The 16416-nt window shown below is 49.2% G+C and overlaps 1 protein-coding gene across 2 annotated transcripts in view; it reads right to left on the bottom strand.

Moving 5' to 3' along the window:
- pip5kl1 (phosphatidylinositol-4-phosphate 5-kinase-like 1) overlaps positions 1–16416 on the bottom strand; it is a 73019-nt gene that overhangs the window by 19885 nt on the left and 36718 nt on the right. For both annotated transcript variants that reach the window (XM_038782491.1, XM_038782492.1), the window contains exons 3-5: positions 13737–13787; positions 12422–12576; positions 9064–9188 (exon numbers count right to left, since the gene is read on the bottom strand). In XM_038782491.1, the coding sequence (XP_038638419.1) occupies positions 9064–9188; positions 12422–12576; positions 13737–13787 (331 nt within the window). The remainder of the gene's footprint in view (positions 1–9063; positions 9189–12421; positions 12577–13736; positions 13788–16416) is intronic.

Genomic DNA, 16416 nt, shown 5'->3' with positions numbered 1-16416 from the left:
GGGGTTCCCGGGGAGTGTGTCAGTATTTACAGGGGGTCCCCGGGGAGTGTGTCAGTATTTACAGGGGGGTCCCCGGGGAGTGTGTCAGTATTTACAGGGGGTTCCCGGGGAGTGTGTCAGTATTTACAGGGCGGCCCCGGGGAGTGTGTCAGTATTTACAGGGGGTTCCCGGGGAGTGTGTCAGTATTTACAGGGCGGCCCCGGGGAGTGTGTCAGTATTTACAGGGGGTCCCCGGGGAGTGTGTCAGTATTTACTGGGGGTCACCGGAAGTGTGTCAGTATTTACAGGGGGTCCCGCTGTAAATCTGTGCAGGGACTGGAACAACATTGAGGCTGCACGGTCTCTTTCTCAGCAGTACTGCCTGCTACCTGCAGGAGGCACTGGTGGCCATTCCAGGAAGGTTTATCCTCCCACACGTTCCCACCTGCATTTTCAGATTGGGCATTAATGTGGCACTCAGCTCTTCCCAGGGCTGCTGGAACACAGGGACAGAACCCTGGCACCAATTGAGTCCTATTCCCATCTATGGCCCCTAAGCCTACCATGGAGATCACAGGGACATGACCAGAATTACGCCTGGAGAATGGTTACTTGGACGGATCGTCAGGATGGGTGCCCATGGGACCCCCACCCCAGTACTGAAGGGGTACTGAGGCACAATTTGAGAAGATGCTCCTCTTGAGCAGATTGAGGGCCTGTTGGCTCAGCTTTACTGAAAGCGTTGGTTTAACATCACTTACGATTCGCAGGAATGTATTACCGGCCTGTTTACCAACAATGATTCATTATGGAGCCACTTTGGTATCTAATAAACGCAGGATGATGGCTATCAGGGAGCAATTACTGTCAGTTACATGATTCAGTAACAACCTCTTTAATGGTGACAGTCACCCCCCCCCCCCCCCCCCCCCCCCCACTAGTTTGTATCAGTTAGACCTTCCCAAGATGGAAGCTGGAACAACACTTTGATCACCCCAGGGTATTGGTTATTTTTTAAAGAATACATTGGGTCTCCATTGGCACTATTCAGGGAACAAGTAAATTAATCTGTCCCTCGCCCAGCGCACTGAAAGCAGTGAAAACTCTGCCCTCATGGGCCAGTTGCAATAATAATCCTGTCCCTCAGCTGTTGCCTTGTGCTCAGTTATATAACGATCAGACACAAATATACAAATGAAGAGCCCTTCGAGCCTCTTCCGCCATTCGATACTTCCATGGTTGATCTGACTGGTCATTTAAAAAATAAAAATAAACAAATTTAGAGTACCCAATTCATTCTTTTCCAATTAAGGGGCAATATAGCGCGTTCAATCCACCCATCCTGCACATCATTGGGGCAGCACAGTAGCATGGTGGTTAGCATAAATGCTTCACAGCTCCAGGGTCCCAGGTTCGATTCCCGGCTGGGTCACTGTCTGTGCGGAGTCTGCACGTCCTCCCCGTGTGTGCGTGGGTTTCCTCCGGGTGCTCCAGTTTCCTCCCACAGTCCAAAGATGTGCGGGTTAGGTGGATTGGCCATGCTAAATTGCCCGTAGTGTCCTAAAAAGTTAGGTTGGGGGGGGGGGGGGGTTGTTGGGTTACGGGTATAGGGTGGATACGTGGGTTTGAGTAGGGTGATCATTGCTCGGCACAACATAGAGGGCCGAAGGGCCTGTTCTGTGCTGTACTGTTCTATGTTCTATGTTCTATCTTTTGGGTTGTGGGGGCGAAACCCACGCAGACACGGGGAGAATGTGCAAACTCCACACAGACAGTGACCCAGAGCCGGGGTCGAACCTGGGACCTCGGCGCCGTGAGGCAGCAATGCTAACCACTGCGCCGCCGTGCTGCCTGCTGACTGTGGTCATAACCTACTTTCCAGTCTGCCCCTCGTTGTTTCACAGCACCAGGGTCCCAGGTTCGATTCCCGGCTGCTCCGGTTTCCTCCCACAAGTCCCGAAAGACGTGCTTGTTAGGTGAATTGGACATTCTGAATTCTCCCTCTGTACCTGAACAGGCGCCGGAATGTGGTGACTAGGGGCTTTTCACAGTAACTACATTGCAGCGTTAATGTAAGCTACTGGCGACAATAAGGATTATAAAATAAATAAAAGAAGAAGTAACTCTGGACTCTCGTCGATCAAGAATCAATGACTCAGCATCCGCTGCTCACTGGAGGAGAGTTTCCGGAGCTATAATAATAATAATCTTTATTATTGTCGCAAGTAGGCTTATATTAACACTTGTGGGAGAAAACCGGAGCACCCGGAGGAATCCCACGCAGACACAGGGAGAACGTGCAGACTCTGCACAGACAGTGACCCAAGGACCCTGGAGCTGTGAAGCCGCAGTGCTACCCACTGCGCTACGGTGCTGCCCAGCTAACAACTCTCTGAGAGAACAAAACATTCTCCTCAATCCCCACCCAAAATGGGAGATCAACTGCATGGTCTAGACTCAGCCAGAAGTGGAAACACCCTTCCAACATCCATCCTGCTAAGTCCCCTCAGGCTCTCACAGGTTTCAATGAGAGCTGATCTCATTCTTCCAACCTCATTCCTCTCCAACCGATCCAGGCCCAACCTGCCCAACCTGCCCTCGTGGCATAACCTCCCCCCCTTCCCTTCCAGCAATCAGCCTCGTGGACCTTCTCCAAACTGCTCCTCATCACTTTGGAGAATAAGGAGACCAAAACTACACACAATACCTTGGGTGTGGTCTCAACAGTACAACTAAAGCATCATTTACCTACTTTAATATTCTGTTCCACTTGCCATAAGTGACAACACTCTTGGCGCCATCTCTCGGAAACATTGCACTCGAGTGAGAGCGGAACACGGCCTCCCCCCAGGCTTCCTGACAACCTTCAAGCCTCGTGGGATCTTCCCAAGCCCTGTGAGGCGTTGGAATCGGAATCCAGCCCAAAAGGGGCGTGACCACATGCACGCGCCCAAATAGGGTTTGAAACTTCTTAGGCGCATTCACCCGATAGCAACCATCCTGCACAAGATGGCGCCGGAGCGTGGCGACTCTCTGCGAGCTCTCCCTAACGGATCCTCTTTTTACTCATCTTACAATCGTAATCTTTTCCTTTTCTTTTCATGTACTTAATGATCTGTTTGAGCTGCTCGCAGAAAAATACTTTTCACTGTACCTCGGTATATGTGACAGTAAACAAAATCTAGTCCAATCCAATCCTCTCCAGGAAGTCTACAGGACAGTGCCGTTCAGTGCTGGCCCTCACAAATGTGGACTGGGTGGGACAGCACCTGGGGGGGAGGGGTCTCCCAGGCCATCGGAGGCCCCTGTGTGGTCAGGGATAGAGCAGGATGCCCCCCCGGCCCACCCCCTGAAATACAGACAACTTGGCACTGCCCGGCTGACACCTTGGCACTGTCAGCCTGGCCCAGGCTGCCAGTTCAAGGGTGCCCTGGCACCACTGCCAAGGGTCAGGGCCCGGGGGGGGGGGGGGGGGGGGGGGTGGAGGGGCACATGAAGATAGGGAGTGTGCAGAGTGGGTATGAAGGGTACCCTCACATAGTGTGTTCGGGCTGGGGGCGGGGGGGGGGGGCTACGTGGATCGCTTCGGGGGCTTCAGATTTGAAAATGGCATCCTGATCTCTCGCGACACTGGGGAGATCTGGCGAGCGAAGCTCCCCACTTTACAAAACGGGGCTATGTTCGGCCTGGGATGCACGTTCCTAGTTCAGGCCCCTAATACAATGCGAGTCACGTTGAATGGCCACGTCATTCTCAGCACAACGAGCAGACTCGTTCGGGAACTTTGTTTTCTTTTGGGAGGATCACGTCCTAAGTGTCGTTTGATAATGATGGGAAACATGCCGGCATCCCTGCTCCCTGTTAGCTAACCAATCCTCAATCCATGCTAATATTTTAACCCCTACAACCATGAGTTCTTATTTTGTATAGTAATGGTTGATGTGGCATCTTATTGAATGCCTTTTGGGAATCCAAGTACGTCACATCGACAGGTTCCCCTTTATCCAACTTGCCTGTTCCTTCCTCAAAGGACTACACTAAAATAGTTAAATTGGTTTCCCTTTCACAGAACCATGTTGACTCTGCCTGATCCCATTTTGATTTCCTAAATGTCCCGCTATAACCTCCTTAATAACGGATTCCAGCATTTCTCTATGACCGATGACAGGCTAACTGGTACGTCGTTTCCTGCTTTCCGTCTTGGGACCTTTCCAGAATCTAAGGAATTTTGGAAGCATCTACTATCTCTGCAGTCACTTCTTTTATGATCCTGGGGATGAAAGCTACCAGGTCCTGCAGCCATTAATTTGAATAATTTTTCCAGTACCTTTTTCCCAGTGATTGTGATTACTTTAAGTTCCTCCCTCCCTTTCACCTTTTGTTTTCCAAGTAGTTTTGGGACAGATTTGTGTGTCATAGAACATAGAACAGTACAGCACAGAACAGGCCCTTCGGCCCTCGATGTTGTGCCGAGCAATGATCACCCTACTTAAACCCACGTAACCCGTATACCCGTAACCGAACAATCCCCCCATTAACCTTACACTACGGGCAATTTAGCATGGCCAATCCACCTAACCCGCACATCTTTGGACTGTGGGAGGAAACCGGAGCACCCGGAGGAAACCCACGCACACACAGGGAGGACGTGCAGACTCCACACAGACAGTGACCCAGCCGGGAATCGAACCTGGGACCCTGGAGCTGTGAAGCATTGATGCTAACCACCATGCTACCGTGAGGCCCCTACATTGTCCTCTACATTGAAGACAGACATAAAATATCTGTTCACCTTCTTTCCATGTTTCCTTGTTTTCCATTATTTATTCCCCAGACTCACTCTCTCGAGGACCAACTCTCTTGAGTTACTTTGGTCACTTTTACCCCCTTGCAAAACTTTTAATACCGGTTTTTATTTTTCTAGCTCGCTTTCGCTTTCGCTCATATTTTACTTTCTCCATTATTTTGTTTTAGTCATTCTTTGCTGGTTTTAAGCTTCTGTCCAATTTTCTGACCTCCCAGGAAACTTTGCAGAATTGCACGCTTTTTCTTCCAAATTTTTCTTTAGTCACGAATGGTTCATTCTTCTACTCGAGACTTTCTTTCTCACTGGAATATATCTTTCTGAAACTTCTCCCTAAACATCTTCCACAGCATCACTATTGCCCTAACTTTTAACCTAATTTTCCAGTTCACTTTGGCAAACTCTGTCCTTATATCTTTGCAATTGCCTTTATTTTCGGTTTAAAACGCTAGTCTTAGACCCGCACTTCTCATCCTCAAACCACAGATCATGGTTTATCATGTTACCTAGAGGCTCCTTCGCTTTGATGTTACCGATTAATCCGGTTTCATTGCAGATTGCCAGGTCTAGAGCCTGCTCCCTGGTTGGCATTAGCAGGGAAGTTTGAAAAGTACAATATTGCAGGTTTTATTGTTTTGTGGAACTGTTTACTTCAAAGAATTAATGCCGTCAGCAAACCACTGCAAAATGTTTTGACAAGCATATCATAGGAACGTAGAAACAGGAGTAAGCCATTCAGCCCCTCGATTGTATGCCACCATTTAATGAGAGCATGGCTGATCTGAGTCCTAACTCCATATACCTGCCTTTGGCCCGTATCCCTTAATATCTTTGCCTGACAGAAATCTATCTCAGATTTAAAATTAACAACTGTTCCAGCTTCAGCTGCTGTTTGTGGGTGAGAGTTGCAAACCCCTACCACCCTTTGCGTGAAGAAGTGCTTCCTAACATCGCCCCTTTGAACAGTCTGGCCCTAGCTTTTAGCCTATACCCCCTAGCTTTAGGATCTCCAACCAGTGGAATAGTTTATATTTATCTACCCTGACTTTCCCTGTTAATATCTTGAACATTTTGATCGGGTGACCCCCTTAACCTTTTAAATTCTAGAACAACAGGTCTATTTTTGTATAATCTCTCTTCATACCTTACCCCATATAGTCCAGGTGTTATTTTTGTAAACCTACTTTTCACTCCCTCCAAGGCCAAAATATCCTTCCTAAGATGTGGTGCCCAGAACTGCTCACAGCGACTCCAAATGGGCCTAACCAGGGTTTTGTATAACTGCAGTATTATTGAATGCCTCATAACTGTTAGCCGCAGGTAGAGGTTTTGTCATCGGAAGTTCAAAACAACTATACCTCAGAGAAAGTAGAAGCACTAATATTAACAAGGAATACACATTCCTCTGATGGTGAGAAGTGTAAAGGAAGTTATTTTTGATGAAATTAGAGACAAAAGAGAAAGAGAAGATCATCATTGAGACTGTCGATGTTATTTGAAGATTCTTATTATTTGTGACACAATAATGGTGCAATTGCAGAGTAGAAATGAATCTCTGAAGAAAACTGTTGAATTATTTTGCGTGCTTTTCCACAAAGGTTTGGAAGAGAATGCTCAGGGCTGTTGCAGTGAGAGATTAATTGAATTCTACCGGGACGACTTAGACACAAATCAATTTGAAGATGAAATTAAACAACTCATTATTTCATCGATGCTGATGAGCTCTGTGCTTCGAGATCACCAGCTGAGTTGTACACGATGGTTTGCAGGCAACCTTTCCAAATGGGGAAACCATTCTTAACAATACCTGTCACAAGTGCTTTTAGTGAATGTTCTTACTCTGTGTTGAAAAGAATGAAAAATTATCTACGAAGCACGAGGCGTCAGGAACATTTGACAAGTTCAGCAACACTGATGATTGAAGATATATAGATTTTATCTACAAAGATGTGAGTGATGGTTTTGTGAAGAAAAAGTGTGGAAGAAAAGCCATCCAAATTGAGACTTCAGGCTTCATTAGGAACAAGAAGGTGGTTATTCATAAAGAGTAACTTGGTACAGGAGATTTCACAGCAATAAACTGCCTCAGAGCTCAGCTCCAAGTCCTTGCATACTTACTGCATGGCTGCTAGATGCATTCTGCCCAAGAGAGGATTCCACCCTCCAGGGTGATCACTCACTCTCGGCTCCCATTGGTCCCTCAATCACTACAAAATCTAATCTCTCCAACCTTTCCTCATAAGACAACCCGTCCATTCCTGGTATCAATCCAGTCAACCTTCTCTGAACTGCTTCCAACCCATTTACATCTTCCCTGAAATAAGGAGACCGAAACTGTACACAATACTTCAGATGTGGGGCTGGATACTTAGTGGCGTGCCGTTTGCTGGTGGTGGGATTCTGTCTTCCAGCCACTTGTCAATGGAACTTCCCATTGAAGCTATTCCACGTGGCCAGGAAATCCACGGGAAGGGGCGCGCAGCTGGCGGGAGAAGTGAATTGCAACGGCCGGAGAATTTTGGCCGTGATCTCACCAATGTTACCGGTACAAGCAGAACCTCCCTACTTTTCCAATCAATTCCCCTCACAATAAACAATAACATTCTATTTGCTTTCCTAATTACTTGCTGTACCTGTATTCTAGCCTTTTGCGATTCATGCACTAGGCCACCCAGATCCTTCTGTATAATAATAATAATAATAACTTATTGTCACTAGTAGGCTTCAATGAAGTTACTGTGAAAAGCCCCTAGTCGCCACATTCCAGCGCCTGTTCAGGGAGGCTGGAATGGGAATTTCTGCATTACAAGCCAGCTGTCTTAGCCCACTGTGCTAAACCAGTCCTGTATCTCAGAACTCTGCAAACTCTCACCATTTAGATACTAAGCTCTTTTTTTTATTATTGTTGCCAAAATGGGCAATTTCACGTATTCCTACGTGGTACTTCATATGCCAGATTTTTGCCCATTCGTGTCCCTTTGTAGCCTCCTTACGTCCTCTTCACAACTTACTTTCCACCCACCTTTGTGTCATCAGCAAATTTCACAACCGGACCTTCAGTCCCTTCAAAGAAGTCATTTATGCAAATTGTAAAATGCTGAGGTCCCAGCACTGAGGTTCCTGTGCCACACCACTCGTCACATCCCACCAACCAGGAAAAGACCCATTTATGCCTGCTCACTGTTTCCAGTCAGCTATCCAACTCTTCTGATCTGACCCAGGCCAAACCAGACGGTAACACCAGATGCAGGACTTTCTCGCTATCAGGACTGATTGAACCGGACTGAGGGTTTCTGCTCCAGAATACAGAAGGCCGGGGGGCTGATCCAATGGAGATCATTCAGATTATGCTGGGTTCTGATAGGGTTAGGCACAAAGCAGATGTTTCCATGAGTGGGGCCTTCAATATATGATGATAACCAATAAACCTAATCGGGAAATCAGGAGAAACATCTTTACCCGGAGAGAGTGGGGAAAATCTGAAGCTCTCCATCACATGGAGTGGTTGAGGTGAATAGTATTGATATATTTAAGGGGGAAGTTGGGTAAACACCAATGAGGAATGGATAGGAGGATACGGTGATAGGATGGGATGAAGCAGGGGTGGGGGGGAAGGGAGAGGCACATGTGGAACATAAACACTGGCACGAGCAGATGTGCCAAGTGGTCCTGTTTCTGTGCACTTTACAGTGAGGGTCACCGGACGGTGATCAGAATCGGTGGTTGAGCTAATTTGGTGCCTCACGAACAGGTCCCATTGGTGATACTGCCACTCTGGTCACTTGATGCGAACCAAAGTGGAGACTGACACTGGGATCTTCTGACTTCAGTCTCTCGGTTACAACGCTGCCTTTAACAACTGCATCACTGTCTGAGAGCTCCTTGAGTTATTTATTTTTCTTAATTATTTCTTGGGATGTGGGCATTGCTATTTGTTGCCTATTCCTAACTCAAATTGAACATTTCAGAGGGGCATTTAAGAGTCAACCACATTGCTGTGGATCTGGAGTCACATGTAGGCCAGACCGGGTAAGGGTGGCAGATTTCCTTCCCTAAAAGGACATTAGTGAACCAGGTAGACTTGTACCAAAATCGATGATATTTTCATGGTCACCATCACTGAGTTTTTTTCTTTTATTAATTGAATTTAAATTCTGTGGTTGGATTTGAACCCACATCCCTGGAGCATTAGCCTGGGTCTTTAGATTATTATCCCGGGGACATTGGCACCGTGTCAACATCTCCCGCTGAAATAAAAAAGCTTTTTTTCCCCTCTTACCCAGGAACTTGACGAGCAGAGAGTGTGGATATTTCTCCATGTGCTGGATGTAGGAGCGAAGGTTCGACAGCAGAAACTTCATCTCCCTCTTATCCTGAGTTTTCAGGAAAATCCTCTTGTCGTTCCTGTATCAGATTCACAACAAATCAAACAGTTTGTTTCTACTCCCAAAACATTCAGCAACTCAACCCTGACATTAGTGTCGTGGGACAGGGGACAGGGAGTGGAAGTGGAATGGGGAATGGCGATGGGCAGATGGCGAAGGGGGTGAGAGCCATCATCCCAGGCGTGGTGGGCATGGACAGACCGTGAGTCCACGAGAGCGGAGCCATGGACTTGTACTTGGGGCAGGATGGGGACCGAAGTAGGAGCAGAAGTCGGCCATTCGACCCATCGAGTCTCCTCTGCCGTTCAACGAGATCATGGCTGGTCTGATAAAATAATCGTCAACTGTACTTTCCCACCTTAACCTCATAACCCTCGATTCCCTGACTGATTAACAATCTATCTATTTCAGCCTGGAACATACCTAACGACCCAGCTCCAACAGCTCTCTGCGGTAAAGATTTCCACAGATTCACTGCCCTCTTGAGAGAAGAAATTCCTCCTCATTTCCATCTTAAATGGGCGACCCCTCACTCTGAGATTGTGCCCTCTGGTCCTAGACTCTCCCACAAGAGGAAACAACCTCTCAGCATCGACCCTGTCAAACCCCCTGAGAATCCGATATGTCTCAATAAGGTCGCCTCTCATTCTTCTAAACTCCAATGAGCACAGGCCCAATCTACTCAACCTCTCCTCAATAGAAAATCCCTCCACACCCAGGATCAACCTAGTGAACCTTCTCTGGGCTGACTGCCTCCAAAGCCAGTATATCATTCCTTAGATAAGGGAATGAACTGTTCACAGTAATCCAGGCGAGTTCTGGCTAGTGCCTTGTGTAGTTTTAGCCAGACTTCCCTATTCCTTTACTCCATAAAGGCCAACATCCTATTTGCCTTCCCAACTACCGGATGAACGTGCTGCTAGTTTCCTGTGATTTATGCACAAGAATATTCAGATCCCCCTGTGCTGCAGCTTTCTGCAGTCTTTCTCCATTTAAATAATATTCAGCTCCTTTATCTTTCCTACCAGAGTGCTTAACTTCACATTTTCCGACATTATATTCTATCTGCTAAGTTTTCGCCCACTCACCTGACCTGTCTCTATCCCTCTAAAGACCCTCTGTGTCATAATCACAACTTGCCTTCCCGGTTACCTTTGTGTCTTCCACAAACTTGGCAATAGTACATTGGCTTCCCCTGTCCAATATATATATTGTAAATAATTGTGGCCCCAGCACTGATCCCTGTGACACTCCACTAGCTACAGGTTGGCATCCTGAAAGTGTCCCTCTTATCCCAACTCCCTGTCTTCTATCAATTAGCCAATCCCCTATCCGTGCGAATTCACTACCTCCAACACCATGGGCTCTTATTTCATTGAGCGTCTTTTGTGCGGTACCTTATCGAACAAGTTTTAGAAATCCTAGTGTACAGGTTGAAATTCTCTGACCATTCGCTGGCTGCGGCACCCTCTGCCCCCAGCGGCAATGCGCCCCATCCGCGGGTTTCCCGGCGGCTTGGGGTGGCTTCCATGCAGCAGCGGGAGCAGAGAATCTTACTGCCAGCGAAGAATGCGCCGCCCCCTCGCTACTGAGACAGGCAGCTGGGAGGCCGGAGGATCTGATCCATTACATCTACTGGTTCCCCTTTCACTACCCTGTTCATCACCACCTCAAAGAATTTTAATAAATCTGCCAGGCACAATGGGCGCGATTCTCCGCAAATGCGGCGAGTCGTAAAGGCTGCCGTGAAACTGGCCTTGTTTCACGGCAGCCTCCGCGCCCCCTCCCGGGACCCGATTCTACCCCCTGGGCGGGGCTAGCAGTGTGGCCCCGTGAAGCACGGCATCGTGGGCTTAGCGACGGTCGCTAAGCCTGCGCGCCAAGCGTCACGGCGGCTGACACGCACGATGACGTCAGCCGCGTATGCGCGGGTTGGACGGCTCCAACCCGCGCATGCGCGGATGACGTCATCACGCATATGCGTCAAACCCACGCATGCGCGGGCCGTCATGCCCCTCAGTCGCCCCGCGGACTGATCCTGCGGGGCGGCGGAGGAACAAATAGTGCGCGGGTATCGGGCCCGCTGCCACGATTGGTACCCACCGATCACGGGCCCATGCCACCCTTGGCACGGCCGTGGTGCGGCCGTGCCAATCGGTGCCATGGTTGTCCGGGACGGCACTTTGCGGCCGTTTTCACGAACGGTGAGAGCAGGTGTGATTGCGTTCGTGAAAACGGCCGTAAAGGCCTGGGAACTCGGCCCATCGGCCAGGGGAGAATCGATTGTGTCGTGGGGCGGCCGTGGGGAGAATAGCGGGAGGGCGGGAAAAATGTCGGGAAGGCCCTCCCGCTATTCTCCGACCCGTCGTGGGCAGCGGAGAATCGCGCCCAATGTCTCCGTCATGAAGCCATGCTGACTCTGCTTGATTATATTATGTATTTCTAAATGCTCTGTTATTACATCCTTTATAATGGATCTAACATTTTCCCAATGACAGATGTGAAGCTAACTGGCCGGTAGCTATCTGTTTTTCTGTCTCCCTCTACTTTTGAGTAAAGGTGTTACATTGGCCGCTTTCTGATCCTCTGGGACTTTTCCAGAATTTAAGCATTCTCACTGGGGGGGGGGGGGGGGGGGGGGACTCGGAGTGATGTGGGGAGGGGAGCTCGGGGTTGGAGGGGGGCGATGACACAAAGGAGAGGGGAAGGGTTTGCCAATTGGGGGAGACTGACACTCAGGGTCTGACACTTGGGGGACGGACTCTGTGGGAGGGGGGCTGACATTAATGGTGGGTGGCTGACACCCGGGGTAGAGGAGGGGGAAACTGTCATTCTGGAGGCGGAGACTGGCACTCGGAGGGTACTGATACTTGGTTGGGGGGGGGGGGGGGTGATGAGGGATCAGGGTCTTTTAATTCTGCTTTTTCCACAGCTGCAGGAACTGACCACATGGTCCCCATGGTGGCACGGTGGCTAGCACTGCTGCCTCAGGGACCTGGGTTCCATTCCGGCCTCGGACCCGGGGTCTGCGTGGGTTTCCTCCGGGTGCTCCGGTTTCCTCCCACAGTCCAAAGGTGTGCAGGTTCGGTGGACGGGCCGTGATCAGTTGTCCTTTCGTGTGCAGACGTTAGGTGGCGGTACGGGATAGGGCTCTTTCAGAGATTCCGTGCAGACTCGATGGGCCGAATGGCCTCCTTCTGCAGCGTAGGGATTCTGCGCAATGACTCTAATTCTTGTGGCAAGCGCACTCACGTGAGGAAGAAGTTGGCCTTGCTCTTGGAGTTGCTGATGAACTGGAGGTAGAATCCTTCCGAGCTGAGGGACTGCTGGTACTCCGTCTCACTCATTCCCAGCATGGCCCGGAACTTTGCAAATACGGGGCCCGCAAACGTCTGCATCTCAAAGCCCTGTCATAGTCAACAGACAACAAAATCAGAGACAATCCACAAAACATTCATTCAGTATTGTGTCAAAAAGCATCAACACTGGAATTGTGCAGCTCTTTACATCTTGAATAATTGATTGGGCTCCCAGGTGACCACAGGCTGCTTTCCCTTTGAGTGTGTGGGGCTGAATGGTGGTGATTTACCCTGAGGGTCACCACGCCTCAGGCGAGGGGCAAGACCCGAGAAGGAGGGGTCTTATTATTTTGTTATTATTATTCATGGATAATTATTATTCATGGATAACCTCAGCCGGTTCGGGAATTGAACCCACGCTGTAGGCCTCGCTCCGCATCACGAACCAGCTGTTTAGTCAACTGAGCTCCCACACCAGGTCACTGAAATGTAAGATACGATTAACAACACGACACAATGAGAACTGAGAGGTCGCAGATTTAAATCATCTTTAACGCAGTGAGTAGTAGCTGCCTGAGAGTGTGATGGAGGCAGATTCAATCGAAAGGGAATGAGGCTGTTATCGGAAAGGGCAGCACGGTAGCATAGTGGTTAGCACAGTTGCTTCACAGCTCCAGGATCCAGGGTTCGATTCCTGGCTTGGGTCACTGTCTGTGCGGAGTCTGCACGTTCTCCCCGTGTCTGCGTGGGTTTCCTCCGGGTGCTCCGGTTTCCTCCCACAGCCCAAAGATGTGCAGGTTAGGAGGATTGGCCGCGATAAATTGCCCTTAGTGACCAAAAAGGTTAGGAGGGGGTTGTTGGGTTACGGGGATAGGGTGGAAGTGAGGGCTTAAATGGGTCGGTGCAGACTCGATGGGCCGAATGGCCTCCTTCTGCACTGTATGTTCTATGAATGGCCTTCTTCTGTACTATAACTTCTATGATTCTATGAAAAGGAGGAATGTGCAGGGTTACCGGGGAGCAGGGTGGTCAGGGAATGGCACGAAGTGAGTTGCTCATTCGGAGAGGCAGTGCAGGCACAATGAATTACCTATGCAGCAATTCAGTGATTCTATATGTCTGGAGAGCCAAGGCGTGATCCGGCAGGGAGGAAAGAGCTTCTAACATTCTCCCCAACATTCCTGGGGGCAGAGACCATTCTGCAACACCATCCCTTCATTAGCTAATAGCACAATTGCATTGCCTCTTCAGGAATCGGCGAGACCCACCTCGTGTACCTGCGTTAGCTCAGCGCTGAAGTCTGGCTCACTCAGTATGCCCTGGAAAAGAAAGAGAATCAAATTACCACCAGGCAGCTTCTCTCCTTCCTTCATTGTCAATAAAAGGAAGGAAGACTTGCGTTTGAATAGCACCTTTCATGATCTCCCAAGCGACACGAAGGTCCCAAACACCGGCTATCGCACCTGGGAATTGGTCGCTGGCGAGAGGGGGAAATGGAGACACATCCTGTTGGCTGGTGGGCACCGCCATGACGACCGGTGACCACAGTAAGTTGGCCAAAGCCAAAACCAACCCACATCGATAGGTGATATCTGTGTGCCCGGTGCTTGTGGAAGAGGCTGCCTTGTAAGGGTCGGCCATCACAGCCAATGGGCATCAAATGAAGATCTCCCCCCACCCCCTGCAACGGCTTAAATAGACAGGGGCGGCACGGTAGCACAGTGCTTAGCACTGTTGCTTCACAGCTCCAGGGTCCCAGGTTCGATTCCTAGCTTGGGTCACTGTCTGAGCGGAGTCTGCACGTTCTCCCAGTGTCTGTGTGGGTTTCCTCCGGGTGCTCCGGTTTCCTCCCACAAGTCCCAGAAGACGTGCTGTTGGGTGAATTAGACACTCTGAATTCTCCCTCTGTGTACCCGAACAGGCGCCGGAATGTGGCGACTAGGGGCTTTTCACAGTAACTTTGTTGCAGTGTTAATGTTAGCCTGCTTGTGACAATAATAAACAGTAATATAAAAGCAAATTACTGCGCATGTTGGGAGTCTGAAGCAAAAGCAGAAAATGCTGGACAACCTCAGCAGGAGTGTTGGCCTCAACAGATTATCTGCTGCATATTTTCATCAATTCTTGGCAGATGGAATGATGCCAACAGCAGGATCTGCGGACACCCCGGAGCACCTCACGCGAAGAAGTGGAGCACTGTTCTGAAATGGTGGTCATGTAGGGAACACAGTAAATCCCACAAACAGCAACGTGATAATCAGACACACATCAGCTGCTCTGATGAGAAAAGTCACCGGCCTGAAATGTGAATTCTCGTTTCTCGCCCCGAATGGAGAGACCCACTGATTATTTCCAGCATTTTCTCCCTTCTTCCAGATTTCCAGCATTTTACTTTCGCGACTGCGGTTTTGAGGATGTTGAGTCCAATATTGGCCAGGATGATGGGAATAGCTGCCCTGCTTTTCTTCAATGTAGTGACCATGGGGCCTTTGACATCCAAGTGAAAAGGGAGCCGAGGGAGGGCACTGCCAACACTGCTCCCTCAGTACTGCAGTGTGGGAGCGCTGGCCCAGATCTTGCACTTGAGTCTTCACGGAGGGATCTACAACCTTCGGACTGAAGAGCTACCCCACTGAGCCACAGCTGATGCGAGTAGCAGCTGTGGTAATGGAGTGCCGGCTATAGGGCGACGCTCTTGTCACAGTTGAAGGCCATTTTCTGAGACGCTGGAGGGTGTGGTATGTACCTGTTCTGCTCGCTTCCAAACAGCAGGAGGCCACCATTTGGCTCTTCAAAAACGTTATCCAATTAGTCCCTCTGTCCCCATCCGGCTCTTTCCCAGGAGGAATTTTTCTCCTTGCAACTATTTATCCGGTTCCCATGTGGAGGCTGTTGCCTCCACCAGGTGATGCATTCTAGATAACAACTGGCTGGGTAAAAATATCCTCATCTCGCCTCTGGTTCTCTTCCCAATCACCTCAAATCTGCATTCTCTGGTTCTGGACCGTGGTGATCGTCCCTTTAATAGGAAACCCAGGACTCTATGGAATTCTCTACCTCAGAGGGTGGTATCGGCAGGTTTTTGGTCTCTTAGGGAACCGAGGGGTATTGGGAAGAAGTTCCGATCAAGAGTATATTCGACTCAAAATGTTAACTCTTTCTCTCTCCACAGATGCTGCCAGACTTGTTGAGCTCTTTCCAGCAACTCTCTGTGGGGAGTGGGCGGGAGAGAACGATGTTATGTTCCCAAGACCGGCCATAATCAGTTTGAATAGCAGAGCAGGCTCGATGGGCCGAATGGTCTACTCCTGCTCCTGTTCCATATGTTCTGTTACTGGGACCAGTTTGATTTACTCTATCAAAACCCTTCATGATTTTTGAGCCTCTAACGAGCTTCTGCTTTTTAGAACAAAGAATAATACAGCACAGGAACAGGCCCTTCGGCCCTTCAAGCCTGTACTGACCATCTTACCACCCTTGGTCAAAACCCTAAAGAAGACTTTGAGAAGCCAGGCCTGTGACTCTCACGTTATTGCCGCACTGACCTACGTGTTTTTATCGGCTACATTCAGAGATTATGGGTAAACGCATTTGAGATATGCATCAGCCATGATCTCATTGAATGGCGGGATAGGCTTGACGGGCCAAAGGGCCTCATCCTGCTCTTACGCGTCGACTGATAAATATTTATCAAAATTAGTCTGGTGATGTTGGTTAATACTCCAGGATTTAATCTGGTTCAGAAATGCCCACACATTCCCCGAGGGATTTAAACCGTGTGCCTCCATAATGTTGATATCAACACTGTAACCACAGGAGAATTTACAGCGGTAATAACAGGGCAGCTTTAATCCTGGGGGTATTGAACAGTCTCTGTTATGTGTTAGTCAAGAAGGGGCTTGGCCTCCTCTCCGCTCTCCAAACGTGGTAAAGTGACATTTATCTCCA

The sequence above is a fragment of the Scyliorhinus canicula genome, chromosome 21 (genome assembly GCF_902713615.1).
Source record: "Scyliorhinus canicula chromosome 21, sScyCan1.1, whole genome shotgun sequence".
NCBI lineage: Eukaryota > Metazoa > Chordata > Chondrichthyes > Carcharhiniformes > Scyliorhinidae > Scyliorhinus > Scyliorhinus canicula.
Note: the sequence above shows the minus strand (reverse complement) of the source record. Positions and strands in the feature narration are given on the sequence as shown.